The 19,692-nt window shown below is 40.0% G+C and overlaps 1 protein-coding gene across 1 annotated transcript in view; it reads right to left on the minus strand.

The window, feature by feature from the left end:
* The window catches only part of itga5 (integrin, alpha 5 (fibronectin receptor, alpha polypeptide)), a gene marked incomplete at its 5' end in the record, with an annotated part of 106,223 nt that overhangs the window by 11,863 nt on the left and 74,668 nt on the right, over window positions 1-19,692 (minus strand). Inside the window, 7 exons of the mRNA XM_079558802.1 lie at window positions 3,239-3,346; window positions 8,151-8,309; window positions 9,418-9,523; window positions 11,458-11,538; window positions 11,621-11,700; window positions 14,711-14,803; window positions 16,010-16,160. Of these exons, the coding sequence (XP_079414928.1) occupies window positions 3,239-3,346; window positions 8,151-8,309; window positions 9,418-9,523; window positions 11,458-11,538; window positions 11,621-11,700; window positions 14,711-14,803; window positions 16,010-16,160 (778 nt within the window). The remainder of the gene's footprint in view (window positions 1-3,238; window positions 3,347-8,150; window positions 8,310-9,417; window positions 9,524-11,457; window positions 11,539-11,620; window positions 11,701-14,710; window positions 14,804-16,009; window positions 16,161-19,692) is intronic.

A 19,692-nucleotide genomic window follows, 5' to 3' on the forward strand; every position in this document is an offset into this window, starting at 1 on the left:
CTGTAGTCTTTAGGTTCCACATCGGGGAACTGCACCCATGACCACCCGCACCAAAATAACGTCTTCTTTTATGAGCAGCGGACATGAACAATCCCTAAAGTGTGACTCTGCGCTGCTCGTGGTGCATGTCCCACCTCTTCAAAGCTCCGACCTGCACTTCCAGCGTCACTGATCCATCACCGAGCGCTTTTAGCACAAAGGGGGATTTCTGCTCGACCTTTTCCAGCTTACGAAACAGAAAAACACGAAGACACCGGGGCAAAATAAAGAAAGAGCTCCTTTATGCCAACACGTCATTGGACACGCTTGATAAACGAGCGCCGTTAGGAAGCGACAGGCGCGCCAACAAAGGGCTCTTTCGGCCCGGGGCAGGTACTCACAGCGGGGGGCAGAGAGGGAGGCTACCTGCGGCTGAGGGTTCAATGGAGCCAGTGTGAGAGGTCGAAAAACGCCTCGAAGCCAAAAGGCGTGAGGTCACATTAATACGTTTCAAATTCACATTGTGGCAAGTGCGAAATTTAAAGCCACACCGTGAAGCTTTTCACCAAATAAACATAACGAGACGCAAGCAATGCATTTTATATTCAGTGTGTTTTGACTTGTAACTTTGCTCGAGGCAGTAGAATCACTGGTTTGTTTCCATTTTGCTTTATCAAAAACTAAGCCAAACTTCAGGATTTTGCATTAGGTCTACATCTAAAAGCTTAATGTTGACAATTAACTATATAAATGCTTTGTCAGTGTTTGGCTAATTATTATGAGCATCGTGGTCTAGTTGCTCTTGTGACAAAACATTATAAAACCTAGAACAGGGGTGCCCAAACCTTTTGTCTCTGAGGCCAAAATGAAAAAGTGCCTGTGGGTCGCGGGCCAAACAGAGCGATGTGAAGCGTGAAGCACATACAACTACAAATAATAATAGTTACTTTATTTGTTTTTTTGGTTTACATTTGCATTTAATTCTATCTATGCAAATAACATGCTACAAAAGCCAAGTTTTAATAGAACAAAATCAATTATTGTAGCAATATAGTGCAAAATTTAAACAACAACACCACCTGTACCTGCAGTACCTACAGTGACTTTACCTCATTCATTTCTTTAAGTCAAAGAAAACACCATATTGGACCAATTTGAAAGTGTCAGTTAAGCATACATTCTTTTAATGACCTTTGCAAGAAAATATGGAAAAATGGGAAAGTTGATGCCACGACGCTCTATGACAGAGAAATACCAAGACACCAGAACAGTGTTTCCTTAACTTTGCTAAAGGAGTGAAACAGCGCCCCCAATTTGTCGCCGGTGGCCAAATATTGTACTGCATCCATATTTGCCATTGAGAATGAATGGGAAAGAGTTAGTATTAAACAGATGCGGCGCAAAAGTAGGTCACTCTCTGGCGGGCCCCACTTTGGGCACCCCTGACCTAGAATGTTCTGCAGTGTGGATTCAGACACTGGTAGAAACACTGGTAAAAATGTGTTTTGTACAAAAACACTGTGCATCTGTCTGTCAGCGTTTCTGTGACAATGACCCTGAGAAGTGACCCTGCAAACTGAGAAAGGTGCTCATAAACTCATCCCTGTGAAGAATTTGGAAGCTAATGTGTCAGGAAAGTCAGGAATGAGTTTAGCCACAGGCAGGGACGGACTGGGACTGAAAAACAGCCCTGGACTCTGACTAGCCTGGCCCAAATTAGCGTAGTTGTGCACTTCCACAAATACATGTTTAAACAGTTCTTTATTACATTTTTGCTGCTTTTTTGTCACATTTTCAACACTTTTATTAAATTTTTGTCGCTTTTTTAAAACATATTTGTTTAATTTTTGTCACTTTTTCAACACTTTTTGTCACTTTTTTCTCTTTTCCCTAGTTCGGCTTTTTATTATTATTATTTTGATTGGCATCATCAGCAAAAAGAGCGGGAAAGGTGGTCGTAGAAACAGAAGCAAAATCATTAATATAAATAATGAATAATAATGGTCCCAAAATTGAACCTTGTGGTGCACCATACTCCACGGAATTCCTTTTAGATTCATGTTTTTTTTTATACTGGGCCTTACCCAAATCTAAAAGCTTCTCGACTGGAGAGCAACAATGTAACGCCTCATTTGAAAGCCAAGACCTACAAAAGTGATGGAAACTTTTCGTCACGTCGCCACATTTTTGTCATATTTTTTAATAATTTTTTCTATCATTTTTTGTTGTATTTTTCACAAGTTTTTGTAGTTTTTTTTTGTCTGTGTTTTTCTCATGTTTTTGTTGACTTTTCATCCTCTTCTTCTTCTTGCAATTTTGATGCTTTTCTTTTTAGCTTTTAGATTTGGGTAAAGCTCGGTTGAGGCGGGACCGGTGGCCCTTCTGTGCTCTTCCACAATGGACATATGGCCAGTCCGCACCTGGCCACAGGTTACAATTTAATCAATTCCCACTTTCATTGTTCATAAAGAAAAACAACACAATACAGGGTCGTTGATGTGTGTTATTTTGTGGACTGATGCGTTTCAGATTTCTCCTTTTATGTCCCGCTCAATGAAGTTGTTAAATCAAATTAATTTACTGCAGCATTCGATGGTTTTACTAACTTTCAATAACATAATTAAATCAATCACAATCCGGCATCGTCGCTCAATGAGACGAACAGCAAGTTTCCGAACAACATCGCTGACAAACTGGTCGAACATTGGGCCCCACAGCGCAGCAGTCAGTCTAGTGACCAGAGCATCCCTGAAAACAAGCCCCCCCGGTCTCCCTCTCTCGCCACACCCCTGCACTGTTTTCCTCAAAGCCTTTTAACGCTAATCGCCAAAAACAGGAACGGCCCACGCCCTCTGACCTGCTCCTTTTAATGACATCACAAGCTAATTACCCCGTCCCATAAGCAACAGGCGAGACCCCAGGGGCCACTTCAGTCAGGGACAAAAGAGTGGGTTCACAAGGTGTTCAGTGCTTTATCCAATGACTTATATTTTACAGTGCAGTAGGCTGATATTATACAATTTTATGGATAAAAACGGTCAAACTTTCAAATAGAAGCTAATAGAGGCTTATGAATACTTCCTAAATGCTCACTCGATGGCTTTGAACCTTTTCCTTGTAATTGGAAAAGTGAATTGCACCTTAAGCTGTGAAGTGAGGCTCCTCGTTCTGCCGCTTTCCAGCTAACCCAATAAAAGCGGATTGCATTACCTCTAGTGTTTAGAGGTGTTTCGTTATTTATAGAAATGTTCTTCCTCACCAGGTTCGTCAAATGCGAAAGCTGGTTCCTGTGGACGTCCCGCTTCTCGATGTGGTGGTCGTTGCTTTTCAGAGCCAGGAGTGGGGATTCTGTGGGCGTGCGCTGGATCTAGAAGAGAAGCATTAGATAAAGTTTTAGTTTCAACATTTAACAAAAAAAAGTCTTTCCCTTTGTGCCACAACAGTGTGAGTTGTATCAATCATGTATGTAAAAAAAAAAAAAAACGCAAAATCATGCAAGTAAGTAATCAAGATCTCAGAGATTCAGAAGCAGTAAAAAGTTATCCAAACAAAGCGTCTGTCAGGCCCTGTACAAAAGTATGGCGAGGTCTGATGTGTCCATTTAACCCCTTAACTCCCACCTGAACCGAGCACATTTTCTCCAGTTTGGCTTTACCCCAGTCCAAAAGCTTCTGGGAAAAAAGCTGTGAAAATAGCAACAAAACTGAGACGAAAACAATGATGGAAATGTGACAAAAAAGTGAGAAAAACATTGACAAAACAGTGACGGAAAATTGATGAAAAAGTGGCAAAAATGTCACAAGAAATGGACCAAAAATTGACGAAGAAATGACAAAAATGAGACAAAAAAATTACAAAAATTAGATGAAAATTTGACAAAAAAATGAAAGTGACAAAAAATGACAAAAAACTGAGAAAAAAAAAATGACAAAAAAAATGACAAAAAATGATAAAAATTGACGAAAAAATTGACGAAAAAAATACAAAAAAATACAAAAAAATTATAATAATTTGACAAAAAAATGACAAAAATTAGATGAAAATTTGACAAAAAAATGACAAAAAAAATAAATAAAAAAAATGACGAAAAAATTGACGAAGAAAGGACAAAAATGTGACAAAAAAGTGACAAAAAAGACAAAAAAATGCTAAAAATTGACAAAAAAATCGACGAAAAAATTGACAAAAAATGTGGGAAAAAAAATACAAAAAAAAAATACAAAAATGTAGCAAAAAATGACAAGAAAGTTACAAAAATGAGTTGATGTTGATTATCAACATAACATAAGATGGTGTTTAGTGGCCAATGGGTGCGTATCCAACCCCACAAAAAGCGAACACTTAACTTCAGCTAGCATTCCGCTCAGAGGGCACTTTTAGATGTTAATTCGTATCTAAAGCAAAATGCAAAAAGGGTCGGCGCATTAATTAATGATTTCTGACTAGGCTTTGACCTCACCTCTATGTGGTCAGTGGGTTGACAACAGCTGAAAACATCTGGATCGTTCATAATTTGTGATGTTTGATGGCTGATGCTAACGGCTATAGGAAAAATACTTTGAAATTTCCTGGAGAAGCCGGTTTGCTAACTCTTCAAATACGTTAGGATCGAACGCCGCTTCTCCTTTTTATTTCAATGATCTGGAAGAGGACCTAAAGTATCATTCGTGTCATTATCTATCAGGGCAAACGGCAACAACAAAGTTAGTAGCCAGGCCTGAGAAGCCCATATGTTTTTGATATATTTTTCACCTATACAAAAACTCCCGTCATTAAATAAACGTGTGTATTTTTTTTTCTTTTTGGGGTGAAATGTTACCATACTTTACTCAGAGTCTATTCCAGTGTAAATCTGTCAACATCTTCAACACAGTACATTTAGTCCTCGCTCGCAGTGCACCGCTCTTTGCTGTCAGTGCTGCGCCTAATGGTAGCATGACCTCGAGGCGTGTTGCCATTAATCAGAAGCATGTGAGCTCCACTAGGCACGGCTTCCCGTGGAAATGCAGCCCAAACTCACCAGGGAAAGAGAAAACATTAGATCCTCCCTGTGACAGATGACCTCGAGAACAGCCCTGCTCAACATCTGTCAGGCTGCTGCACGTGTAAACACAAACAACTCCACTCGAAAGTGTCCGGAGGATACAGGAGAGACCGGACATTGACTTGGTGGTAGTAATTTAGAGTCATCTCTTATTAAAGGGACTTTAAAAATGGTAAAATTATGTATTTTCCTCCCCCTACATGTTCCATCCAGACCTGTTCACCACAACTGCCTCTAAAATCCTGCACTGTCACTCAAAAAGGTGTTACTTCGGGTCTGAAGTGCCGTCATGCACGAGCTTAATATAGAAGGTGCAGTTTACACGTATGACCTGAGGTGGCAGTAGTGAGCATAAAACTGTCAACTTGCATCTAGCCCCTTTAAAGTCTTATTAAGTATGTTTTTGTTTTATTTAAATGGCACAATAATGTGGAAGATGTAGTGTAGATGTAATGTAGAAGTGTTAAAATAATAAAAAATCAGATTCAGTCCGTTCTACGAGCTGGCCCGGCTTCATCAAATACAAATCAGATCTTATCTCATTTCAATGAAGACCTCAAAGGGTAAATTGAGGAATATTTCATTTTTTGTGTTACATGTAATTTATAAAATGTGCTAGAAATAAAGAGGGGCAAAACCAGGGGCGGACTGGCCATATGTCCATTCTGGAAGAGCAAAGAAGGGCCACTGGCTCTGGGGCCACGGGTCCCGCCTCAACCGAGCTTTACCCAAATCTAAAAGCTAAAAAAAAAGCATCAAAATAGCGAGAAAAAGAGGATGAAAAGTCAACCAAAACGTGACAAAAACACAACAAAAAATGATAGAAAAAATCATTAATAAAACAACAAAAACATGACAAAAATGTGGCGACGTGACGAAAAGTTTCCGTCACTTTTGTAGGTCTTAGCTTTCAAATGAGGCGTTACATTGTTGATCTCCAGTCGAGAAGCTTTTAGATTTGGGTAAAGCCCAGTATAAAAAAAACATGAATCTAAAAGGAATTCCGTGGAGTATGGTGCACCACAAGGTTCAATTTTGGGACCGTTATTATTTATTATTTATATTAATGATTTTGCTTCTGTTTCTACGACCACCTTTCCCACTCTTTTTGCTGATGATACCGATCAAAAAAATAATAATAAAAAGCCGAACTGGGGAAAATGCACTCGTTATTGTTAGGGCGGGTGTTAAAGGTTAAAATATGTATTTGTGGAAGTGTCACAATTACGCTAATTTGGGCCAGGCTGGTCCGAGTCCAGGCCTGTTTTTCAGTCCCAGTCCGGCCCTGGGCATAACATACATTACTGTGACTCAAAAACCTTTGCTTTAAAGCACCAAAACATCGATATTTCACATTTTATAACTTAAAATATCATCCTTGTATTGAAAGGTCAGTTCATGAATAAAAGGTGCACCATTCTTAGACAGGTGTTTTATGAAGGAACTATTGCTCAAAGCTGAAAAAGCAGATTTTGCCTGATGTCTTTAAAACAGGTCAAATAGTTTACAATGCAGATTCTGAATGAAAGGCCGTTTGACTCTTGTACTAGTTCTAGATGAGCCCGAGTCTGCTGCTGACTGAGGTGGTCCATCAAACAGCAGTGAGCTCAGGGGAGATCAGGAGTTCAAAGTCTTTGGGTGGGGCGGAGGAGAAGGGAGGAGAGCGTGGGATGACTTCAGAGGCGACCTGACAGCTAATCATACACGACCACACATCTGAGGCCAAATCAGAGGGAGCTCAGGCTGTCACTGGGTCAGGATTCCCTCATCTGAACCCCAGTGCGTGTGGAGCATTTGGAGTCAGTTAATCTTCTTTATAAATGACACAATGTGCTTTTTTTTAATTGGGAAAATCGGCAACAGTGTGGGAGAGCAGATTTCACTAAACACTGACAGAATAAGTTAAAACAAGTGCACTAACAATGAACAATAATTAAAAAAAAATGGAGAGGAAAGTGGAAAAATAGGGGGGAAATGAGGGAATAGCTGAAACTTGAGGAAAAAAAAGAAAGAAAAAAGGAAAAAATAGGGTTATGAACCGAAGGCCGTGGGAACCCAGGGTGCTGAGGGCGCTGCAGCACCCCCTGGTGGATAGTTTGTGAACTGCAGGCAATATCAACCCCTAAACTCCCACCTGAACCGAGCACATTTTCTCCAGCTTTACCCCCAGTCCAAAAGCTTCGGGAAAAAAAGGTGTGAAAATAGCAACAAAACTGAGATGAAAACAAGGATGAAAATGTGAAAAAAGTGAGAAAACATTGACGAAAAAGTGAGAAAAAATGGACGAAAAAGTGATAAGAATTTGACAAAAAAATGCAAATAATTTGACGAAAAAGTGACAAAAAATTTACAAAAAATGACAAAAATGGACGAAAATTTGACAAAAAAATGAGAAAAATTTGACAAAAAATTGAGAAAAAATGGACGAAAAAGTGATAAGAATGTGACTAAAAGAAGCGAATAATTTGACGAAAAAGTGACAAAAATGAGACGACTGCCCAACAAAAAAAGTGATGAAAAAGATCCATTTAGTTTTGTAGGTCTTTCAAATGAGGCGTTACACTGGCCTACAGGATTTGGGTGAAGCTGAACTGGAGAAAATGCTCTCGGTTCAGGCGGGAGTTAAGAGGTTAATACATAGGATTTATGCACAGAAAAAGTGTTTTGGGGGTAAATTTTGTCCCTCAGCGCCCCCTAACTAAAATATCCTCCCACGGCTCTGTTATGAACTTAGTCGTCAAAACCTGAAACCTACGCACAGAGCAGATTTCCACACTGCATCTCTAAACACCAATCAATCAGCATGACACGGTCCATTGAAGATGACTTTCTGCATCAAATATCCTGAGTAATGAGTAATATATTCAAAAGAAGCTGATCCCAGTGCTCAGACAAAGACAGTAATGGTTTGGGAACTGTTTTTTTTTCTCAATGTTCATCAAGAAGCTTTAGATTTGCGTAAAGCCAGACTGAAGAACATGTGCTCTGTTCAGGTGGGGGTTAAGAGGTTAAAGCGTCCCACTGCCAGCATGGTAATCTAATAGACAGACAGTGACTAAATGATTTCACCGAGGAGTTCACGGTCTGAATATCCGTGACCCGCCTCTCTCTCTGGGGCAGCTCTCACCTTCAGGTTGTGTTCGTTCATGCGGTGGTCGGAGGTGCAGTTGATGGGGCCCTCGGTGAAGAACTCCACCGGGTACAGCAGGGACTGTCCCGAGACGCTCAGGGGACAGTGCAGCGTCAGGATGGTGTGGCTGATCCGACTGGGGCCGTTGTTCACGAGCTGAAACAAGTCCACAAGTCAAGCAACAAAAGGGTGTAATATGGGTTATACCATGGTCTGGGTGAATACTGGACTCTGATTGGCTGGTGCATTATTTTGGTATAACCGCACACGTAGTCCGGTAGTTAAATCACTGGGATATCACTCCGCTGTGGCATCGCCATAGCAACGCATGACACAGATGAGTCAGATAAAAGCGTAATTAGTGACTGACAGGAACGTATGAGATGGATTTTGTGTTAATTTCAACGTTTTTGTCCAAAACAAAGCGTTTGCTAAATGTTTGTAGAGGAGAGTGAGCAGCTAGGTTAGCTACTGTTAATAACATATGAGCTTTACATTTCTATTGAAAACGGTTAAGGCTATTCATCATTTTCAGGCGTACATAAAATGATCCTGCATTGAAGCATATTTGTCTGGATTAGTAAAGTCAAACATAAAAGTTTCAGTTGGGGGGGCCCAGGTGTGAGCGACTCCACCGCAGCTGTTTCCATAAACAGTTGAGCTGGTTGAGCTAGCTAGCTTTAGCTTCAGGTTAAACAGCGTAAAAGTGAAATAACTCCTGCCCACGAGTGCCGCATATCGGTGTTTACTTCCAGGGAAAAGTGTTTCCGGGTTAGTCCTGTTGTGTTGTGATTCTGTGCTGATGTTGTGTCGTTGAGCCTGACTGAGATCCTCGTAATAGCTGCGGAGAATGACTCGCTCTGAGACCAGCCTTCAGTGACCGGCTAATAACCCACACAAAATAGTCCCGTAGTCTGGCAGATTTAGTGAGTTTAGTCAATGAAAAAAACATTTATTATAAATGTTACGGTTGTGGGACCCTGGTATAAGCGGATTAAACAACGAGGAGCCGCGTTAGACGTTATAATGCAGGAGGAACAACACTGTGTCGTGGTGTTCTTGACTCCGCGTCGTGCATTATAACCGTCTAATGCGGCTCCTCGTTGTTTAATCCTTGCTTGTTATAATAGATTCAATCCAAATACCCAATCAGTGTAATTATCGCTGTGCTTTGGTGGATGTCTGCTTCTAATTTATATAATCACATGGCTTACATAATCAGCTGTTCCTGCTTTATTTCATGGATACCAATGGGAGGAAATACCTCATAGATGTGTTCCACTGCGGGGCCGATGTCCTGCTCCTGGCCGTGGTTTTTGGTCGCTTTCCAGTTTGCCGGCGGGAAAAAGACCTTATCAGGCCGAGACACACTTCACGGGGGGGAAAGAAAGAGGCGGTGAGCACACGAGAAGAGAATCCTCACGTCGAAATACTGACGTCAAATACTCAAAACAATAAAGGATTCATGTGAAAAGTATTTTGTGGGTTTGAATAGTGAGTGATTTATGTTTTTGTTCAGTAATTCGATGAAGAAAACATGTCAAATGATGAGCATTTTTTGTCTATCTTTAATCGAGGCAGTCATTTTGTAATTACCTAAATTTGAGGAACACATATTTAAGAATCTTCTGATGCACTTTTATACTGAGGACCCGATACGATACTTTTGCGAAACATATTCCAACGCATGAAGTATTAAATTTAGGATTTTTCCTTAAAACAAACTGCGACATTTTGCCCCAGTTTCATAAGAAAGCGCAAGTGGAGTTTACAAAATGTATAAATTGCATATAAATCAGTGTGATATTGATTAAAACATTTTGAAAAGTGCAAATGGCAGAAGCATTTTAAAAGTCTGGCTCCTGTTTAAAGCAGAACTAAGTAACTCTTGCCCCTCGAGGCCGTAAGCACCACTGCAGGTGTCGTAGCATGTTGCGTTTTTTTACTTATTAATTGTCCGTGAAAGTAAATACTACGCTGACAAAAAAGATTTTTTTTTTCACTCAAACTTAGCTGTAAATACTGTTTAAGTGGCGCTAGCCCGCAGTTAGCTTTGCTCGTTAGCTTCTTCTTCGTGATTCTACTAGTGTGTATTGGTGACTCCGCCTCGGTGGCAGGAAAGTTGCAATAGGGTTTTTCTGGCCAGAGACACCAGGGGGAGATGAAAGACCCCCCAATCATCCCATCAACACATTTCCCCCAGAGGAAGGATTTATTAAGGTAAACAAGTTACTTAGTTCTGCTTTAACCCCTTAACTCCCACCTGAACCAATCACATTTTCTCCTGTTTGGCTTTACTCAAATCCAAAAGCTTCTGGAAAAAAAGGTGTGAAAATAGCGACAGAACTGAGACGAAAACAATGATGAAGGTGTGACAAAAAAGTGAGAAAACTTTGACAAAAAACTGACGAAAAAATGACAAAAATGTGACAAAAAATAACAAAAAAGACAAAAAATTACAAAAAAATCACAAAAAAATCACAAAAAAATTACAAAAAAATTACAAAAAAGTGACAAAATGACAAAAAGTGACAAAAAATGTGACACAAAAGTGTCGAAAAAAATGACAAAAATGTGACAAAAAACAACAAAAAAAGTGACAAAAAATGTGACAAAAATGTGACAAAAAAATGTCAAAAAATTGATTTTAAAAAATGACAAAAAAGTTACAAAATGAGTTGAATAGACCCCCAATAATCCCATTAACACTTGTACTACCCCCAGTGGGACAACGGAAAGGATTTATTAAGGTAAACAACTTATGTAGTTCTTCTTTAAACCAATTTACACAACATCTGGATTCAACAAAACCATCTGACACAGTTGTGTGTTCGTTTTCTGTAACTGGGTTGAGTATCAAAAGAATTGAGAAAAATAGCTTGTGATATACTGCAAAACGACATTTTGCCCCAGCCCAATTAATTAGGGTTTTACATATTTGTTGATACTTTATTTGATTCGCCCCTGAACCTATTCACATATTAGTAAAAGTACATGCTTTGCACATGTTTTTTATCATAAAACTATCAAGAAGAGTGTCCTTTATTGGTAGAAATGCAATAAGTTTGGGGTCCTGGCCTAGAAAACATTGAACACCCCTGACCAAAATCACTTTAAGTATGCAACAAGTTATTAGTTTTAATGGGTATAGTCGAAAAACTTTCACTCAGGTAAGTTCCTAGTTGTTTAAAAAGCAAGGAAGTCTTTGTGTTGTGTTACTGTCCACCTCTGGAGCTGGGAGCGAGTGTTTCTAATCAACTGCCACATCTTGAAATAAACGAGTCTATCCCAACCTTTCACTCACCCTTGTAAAATGACTTCTGCCTGGACAACCACCTCCAGCTTGTAGGTCACAACCTCGCTGTGGGAATTGTTCTCATTTTTACTGCGGAGGAAAGGAAAAGCGGCTGATTAGTTGTCAGCTTCAGTGCGTTACCACAGTAAACCAGGCCGTGGGTGAAAAGTACCTGCGGATCTGCAAGTCGAACTGGACGGTCTTGTGCGTGTCCTTAAGTCTGGGCACAGTAAAACGCAGCCCCTCCCACATCTGCAAAGGCATTCAGCACAGAGGAGTCAGCACGAGTCAGCGGGATTTTGTGTCGCACTGGCAAGTAATAGCGCAATTAAAATCTACACAGTACAGTAAGCAAGCAGCTTCATTTCATCTACTCGTATGCTTACGCTAACTTTGTGTAACCTGGTGTGTATCAGTTCTCAAAGTTTCCTCTCCAAGAACCACCAGATCCAAACCCCTGACCCTCACCACAGCAGCTCTAAACAAGGTCTGTTTCAAAAGAGGACAAATATGTAAATCTAGTCTAAATTTAACACAGATTAGGGGCCCAGTCTTCCGCCTGGCGCAACAACAGCATTGGTCAAGGCAAAAAAGGGGGTAAACTGACTGGCAACGTCAGGCCCGAGAGCCAAATCCGGCCCTTCAGCACAGAATCTCTGGCCCTCAAGATGATTTTGAGAAACATTATTACACAAATCAGAGAGTACTTTTAACATTATTCGAGCTAAATGGGAGGGAAAAAAGGTAGAAATACTGTCAATACACCCAATTAGGTCATATATTATGTACAACACTGGCATTTGAAGGAAGTGCACTGGAAAAAGAATAATCGTTTTAAGGAAGAAATGACATAAATCTACTTAAATTAAGAGATTAAATCTAAGGCTTGAGTAGATTTGGTCTGGATAAAACCTCTAGTAGTTATTATCTTAATTCAGATCATTTCGTGCCATTTCAAGGGAAAAACAATTATTTGTCTGATTTCAAGTGGGTTTTATTCTTGTTCCATTGACATTTGTATCTTGGGTTAGTTCAAACCGACTCAAATTCAACACAGAATTTGATGAATATAAGCCATTTTAAGTCATTTATCTCATTTAAGATGGTAATTTTTCCAGTGTTGTGCTTCACTTTAAGGGCTAATAACCATAATAATCAGAGACTTCAGCCCTCGGTCTATTTGCAATAAAGAAAATCAGCCCTCCGCTAAGAAAACTTGCCTACCCCTGCCTTAGAGCATGAGCACAGTGCTTTCCACACCACAGAAACGTGATCAAAACACCCGCCACCGCCCACAGTAGGGGAAAGTATTCCAGTCTCGTACTGTCTATAGGAGGTAAAGCTTGAGGAGGGGCCACTGCAGTGTAAACATCACCAAAGGAGTCTGTCCAGCCCCTGTTCAGCAAAGGTCTAGTCTACAGCATGTGTTTAGAAAGGCAAGATCGGGCCCTAGAACTGTAGAGAAGCCTGAGTAACTCCTGAAGCTAAGGCTGTGCAATTAATCCAAATTACAAAATTAGCACAATCGAAAAAATATAAATCCATCAATTTTTTTTCTTTCAAATTTTTTTTTTTTAATTTAATTTAATTTTTTTTAAATTTGTAAAGCAGACTGGCATTATTTCACGGCGCTGGGATTATTTTCCCTTCGCATTTCACGCGCCGTGGCTCGTGCTTTTGCCTGACATAAAAACAAACGGCGCTGTGTGATGATGTCATCAGGCCGCGCTGCTCAGTTTACTTGTGCAGGTGTGAGGGCCGGCCAGCAGGGGGCAGGTGTGAAACAAAGACCTCCTCTTAACCTCTTACCACCCGCCTAAACCAAATGCATCCTGTCCTCTTTGGCTATTATATAGGCTTGTGTAGCACCTCATTTGAAAGCTAAGACCCACAAAGCTGATCTTTTTCCTCCCGTTGTTGCTGTGTTGTGTCATCTTTTTTATGTTTGTTTTTTTTTCAATTTTTGTAGATTTTTTGTCACATTTTTGTTGAATTTTTGTCACATTTTTGTTGAATTTTTGTCACATTTTTGTTGAATTTTTGATTATTTTTTGTTGAATTTTTGATTAATTTTTGTCACATTTTGGTTGAATTTTTGTCACATTTTTGTTGAATTTTTGTCACATTTTTGTTGAATTTTTGTCACATTTTTGGTTGAATTTTTGTCACATTTTTGTTGAATTTTTGTCACATTTTTGTTGAGTTTTTGTCACATTTTTGTTGAATTTTTGATTATTTTTTGTTGAATTTTTGATTAATTTTTGTCACATTTTTGTTGAATTTTTGTCACATTTTTGTTGAGTTTTTGTCACATTTTTGTTGAATTTTTGATTATTTTTTGTTGAATTTTTGATTAATTTTTGTCACATTTTTGTTGAATTTTTGTCACATTTTTGGTTGAATTTTTGTCACTTTTTTGTTGCGTTTACATCCTTGTTTTCTTCTCATTTTTGCTGCTGTTTTGGTGCTTTTTTCCCCAAGAAGCTTTTTGACTAGGGTAAAGCCAAACTGGATGAAATGGGATCCGTTCAGGTGGGAGTTAAGAGGTTAATCGAGGCAAACTTGAAATCATTTGTACTTTTACGACTGTTCAGAAAACAGAACATATTCAGCATAGTTTTTTTCATTAATAAATACATAAATAAAATAAAGACTCTTTTTTAAAGGCAACAAATAATCGTGATTTCAATTATGACTAAAATAATCGTGATTGTTATTGTTTCAATAATCGAGCAGCCCTACCTGAACCAGCCTGTATAATCCCACATATCTTCAGATTTCATGTAGTAATTTAACCAGATTAGTTCAGTATGTCATTTAAAAGTATTTTTCTTTTTATATGTTGGTTTACTTGGAGCTGGTAGCCACAGAGCTCCGGCCGCACAGCAACTCGGCCTGACTCTTTACATGAAATGCTCTTCCTTCAGCAAACCACACAGACGAGACTGGAGTAATGTGCGTGAAGCGTCTCGCCCCGGGACATAATGTCAGTAACTCGATACTTGAGACATGTTTGATAAAAGATACAGTATGACAGATTAATAACACGGGACAACAGCCCATCGTCTGTTTGCCTTGAAATGCGCATTTGTCGCCGAAATCAAATCACGCTGGTGGAAGACTCGATCATGAACTCTGCAGGATGCGGAGGCCTGTGCTTCCTGTCCCTGCACTTCCTCAAAACCTTTCCTCTCCCTGTAACCACGGCGACACGCACTTTCTCAGGAAGTGGAAATGCTCATCTCTATTTGTTCACACTTACGCTTGTGCCCGACTTCATGGGGTTTCCCAGCTCGCAGCTCAAGTATTTGGTCTGGTTCTCCGTGTTGTAGGTACAGGTGAGCTGGTTCCGGCTCTGAAAAACACACAAAGACAAACATTCATGAGCAACATGGTGCGGCAACAGCAGAAGGTTTCAAACAGTAGTCAGCTGGACTGGGTTTTTGAGTTGAAGACATTGGATCAGAGACTTTGTCAATTCCACAACTTTTTCTTGTTTCTATTCATTTGTACAGCTGAGGACCTTTCAAGCTATGAAGTATTTGAGAACTCTATTGTCTCATATTACTGTGCATTTCACTCTATCCGTTTAAGAGACCGGCTTTAATTTGCCTCCGCCAGCCTCGAACCCGGCCTCTGTCGGAGACCCGGCCCCTGTCGGAGACCCGGCCCCTGTCGGAGACCCGGCCCCTGTCGGAGACCCGGCCCCTGTCGGAGACCCGGCCCCTGTCGGAGACCCGGCCCCTGTCGGAGACCCGGCCGCTAATGGAATACAGGCCAGTATTAGAGACTTTACGGTATGTATAAAAGTTTGATTGAAGGCACATCTTATTTTACTTAGGGCCTGACCGGGCCAATATTTAGGTATTTTGAATATCGGCGATATCTGCCTTTTATTGGCTGATATCTCTGGAAACGAAAGTGATAGAGACTTCTCAGTTATTTTGCACCGGAAATAGCTCAGTCTGGGCTTTAAAATGACCCCCCATTACTTCCTCAGGGGAGCGAAGAAGCTTCGTGGTGAAAATCGGTCACCAGTTTGTTCACCTATTGTACGTATTTTATGTTGCAGTCTTTTGTGTATATTTTCGGCACCATAAGAGATAGAGACTTACCGTTTTGTGTTTTGGAATCTACTTATGTTTGTCAAGCTCCCTCTGAAGTACCTACTAAACATGAATATACAGCGCCCCCTGCAGTCACAGTTCAACACTGACACGTTTAGAAGCTTCATGCACAGGATTATAGACCAGACATTATAAAAAAATATTAGCCAAACATATCAGTGGTCCATATCGGCATCGGCCAATCAAAACCCCCCAAAAATCGTCATCGACCTCAGAAAAACCTATAATCAGTATTGGAACCCAAAAATCCATATTGGCCCTAATTTTAACCCGTCAAATGCCATACAAATATCATATTAATATATATATATATATATATATATATATAACTAATCTGCTATGGCTCCTGTTGAAATAATTAGAGAAACGAGCAGATCTTTAAAGTGGAATAAGAAAAAAACCTTCAGTGCAGCTCTAGTCTTTGACAGTTTTACCTCATTGTTGCGAGCGATCCCGCTGTAGTCAGCTTCAGGAGGCAGCACCACGTACAGCTCGGCCTCGTAAGCCCCGCCCTCTCCCTCGTTCCTGGCGTTGAAAGTCAGCGTCAGCGCGTTGTCGTCACCCAGGTACACCTCTTTCCGATCCCTAAGAAACAAAGCGCACAAGTCATTAGTAAAAAACGTCACCGATGCTTCCCTGATCTGAATAAAGAACCCAAAGCTGGCATTGCGAAACAGCGCCGCGTTCCCCCCGAGAAATGCATCGGATAATTCACCTCAAAAGGTTTCCCCTGTTACTTCAACTTTTCCAGGCTTGTAAAATAGTTATAGGTGCAAAGTAACAGCGTGGTAACGTAAAGCGCCTCCCTGCAAACTCGCACTTCTTTCCATGGGAGATTGCAGCCAGAACAATGGAAGGCCACACAGATGGTTTTAATTAGGCGAGCGCTCTCGTGAAGCAAAGGGAAACAGAGAGAGAGACTTCTTAAGGTAATCCTCGACTGGTGAGTGAGTAAGCGAAGACCAAATTCAAACAGCCATTGAGCTAACAAAGACTCACACAAACCGGCAACACATTTCTTAAAGTCACACTCCGGAACATCATGAGAGCAACAAAACAGTCATCATGCTTTATATAACCATGTGCCATCTATACAGCGTCTTTGGCAGCCATCTTTGTATTCTGTGATAGCCTTAGTCGGTAACACTTTACATTATGGGCCGGTAAGTCCTACTTACAGTGGTAACTACAGTGGTACTTATGGTGGCATTTGCAGTGGTTATTCTAGGTACTTATTGTGGTTCTTACAGTGGTACTTACAATGGTACTTATGGTGGTAATTTAGGGCTGAAACAACTCATCGATTAATCGACGACTAATCGATTATTGAAATAGTCGACAACTATTTTAGTAATCGATTAATCGTTTTCTGGTTCACACAGACTCAAATAGAGCAAAAATTACATGAAAATGTAGTATTTTTGTGTATGTAGTGCACTTTGTACATTGTAAATTTCATGAATATCTGTTTGTGTCTCGTCCAATCAGAAGCAGAATTAGCACCAAGAGCCTCCAACAAACATTTACTTTACGTTTACTCCATCAGCACTTCATCAAGCAGATCCACTTTATCTTTATGTGATGAAAAAATATTAAAAAAAAAAAAAAAATCCTACACCATTCATAGCCAAGCGACTAATCGATTAATCGTAAAAATAGTCGATAGATTAATCGATTACAAAATAATCGTTAGTTGCAGCCCTATGGTAATTACAGTGGTAATTCTAGGTACTTATTGTGGTACTTAAAGGATACTATAGTGAGAATTACAAGTTACGTACTTCTAGATACAGTGGAAATTCCTAATAATGAAGGTTGTACTTCTTGTTTTCCCTAATGCTGTTTTATGTTGTTTTATAGTCACACAATCCTAGAAATTACTTCTGTATGTAGAAGTACCACATTTACTACTGCTACTTACTATTGCTGCTGTAGTATCCTTGAATTACCAATAAGTGCCATAGATGTATCACTGAAACTACTAGAAACTATCAGTTAAAGTACCAAAGTACATAGAAGTATGACCTTGATTATTAAAGAGGGGGTGTTATGCTTTTTTCAGTCCCATAGCACCAGTCTATATCACACTACAATGATGAGCAAACCTTCTGTTGGTCTGTAAATGCAGTAAATTAGAATAACTGCCTTGTATAAAATGTCTCTCTCAAAATGGCTGTAGTGAATGTCTTGAAATAGGCCTCTGTCTCTTTAAGAACCTCTGAGCCTTTAGACACGCCCCCTCCACACGCTGTCTGTGGCATCAGTGGGGAGGGGGTTCTGCTGAGGAGCAGTGGTTGGTTACTCGGCTGGCGACGAAAGCTCGGAGGCGTCTCCAGGAGGTGGGGGCGTTCCTAGGAGGACTCAGGCAAACCTATCCCTAAAATGGCCGCCATCAGAGTTTTTACAGATTACTCAGAAATACGTGAATGTGCCAAGGCAACACTTCAGGCATGTTTTTAATGAGGGAATGACATATTAACATGATGTAAAGCTGGAAAAGGTCGATTTTGCATAATACCCCCCCCTTTAAACCCAACGTTTCACTAAGTATTGTCCAAAGCAAAACAGTAACATCTCCATGGAGACGAGCTGTTGATGCCCCGCCCCCAGCAAAGGTGCGACAGTGAAGAAATGGCATTAAAGGGGATAAATCATTCTTCTTTCATTTGGGGATTTCACATATAACTGCTGAAGCATGTTGAAAAGATAAATTAGCAGCATGGCTAATTTTCCACATGCCTTTTAGCAACTAGACGGATCAAAGCTGGACGGAATTCAAGAAACCAGAGTTAACAATAGTCCAATTCAAAAGAGTGAACGAACAAAGAGCCCAAATCAGCCGAGATAACAAATCCTTCAGGCTTTGGGGGTTGACAATACAAGGGAAGCAGATCATTGTGGCCACTCGACAAAAGGGCCATAATCTTAACCGTGCCACATGAATAACACGACTGCCGAGTTGTTTTGCCCCGCTCTTGAAGCTGGCTGCTCCACATGTGATGGATCCACCATGCTGTACGTTGGGAAAAAAAACTGTGGACAGATGTTAGATAAATATAGGAATGTGAAATGAAATGACAGAGGAGGAATCGGGAGGCTGTTATTCGGGGCAAAATGCAAACAGATTTCTGAAATCAACGTGTGGCTAATGGTGAGCTTTTGACGGATTAGGAACATCTGAGAGTGGGAATTTGGCACTGAGGAAGCGACTACATTCACTTGAGCTACTTTCCCTTTGTGCGAGGTCAAAGGAGAGGCACTGGGGAGGTTTTTTGCCAACAACAGCACTGCACTACATGAAGCATTATCTACACGGTGTTATTAATAAGACCATTTTAATTTCAGTGAAACGTTACCCTCAGGTCATAGTCACATGGTTATAGTTGGACACTTTGTTTATTTCATTTCGTTTTTGAAGTTTTGACAGATTGTAATTTTACTTATAAGGCTGAGTTTACACTGCGTTCCAAATTATTATGCAAATTTGATTTTTTTGTGTCAAAAAGGTAAAAAAAAAACAATAATAATGAAACTCATGGATGGTATCGTGTCTCGGGGCTCTTTGAATCACTGACATTAATCTCAGAGATCTGGGATGATTGGTTTTCAGGTTAAGCCCAGTTAAGGGAAAAACTACTGAAAAAGGACGTTCCACTTTATTAAGCAGATTATCATTTTCAAGCAATATGGGAAAGAAAAAGGGTCTTTCTGCTGATGAAAAGCGTGAAATCGCTGAATGCCTTGGTCTAGGTATGAAAACCTTCGATCATCGTACTGATAAGAGATTTGTGGATGACCATTTTCAGTTTATTACAAGCTTTAAAATGTATTGAAACGATGAGTTGCGTAATAATTTGGAACAGTGGATTTTGAGGTTTTTACTATATTTATTTTCGAAAAAAATACTGTTATCACTGGGAGATTTTTTCCACCACATTTAAATGATCCTCGACCAGTTAAAGACTTGAAAATTATGCTGACTCTCATTTGAGTCGACAATTTAGAAAATCTTAGAAAAATGTAATTTGCATAATAATTTGGATCGCAGTGTATATGTCAACAACTAGATAAATATAAGATAAAAATGATCTTCAAATGTAGTAAGGAAATTGGTCTT

Source organism: Gobius niger (genome assembly GCF_951799975.1).
Source record: "Gobius niger genome assembly, chromosome: 6".
NCBI lineage: Eukaryota > Metazoa > Chordata > Actinopteri > Gobiiformes > Gobiidae > Gobius > Gobius niger.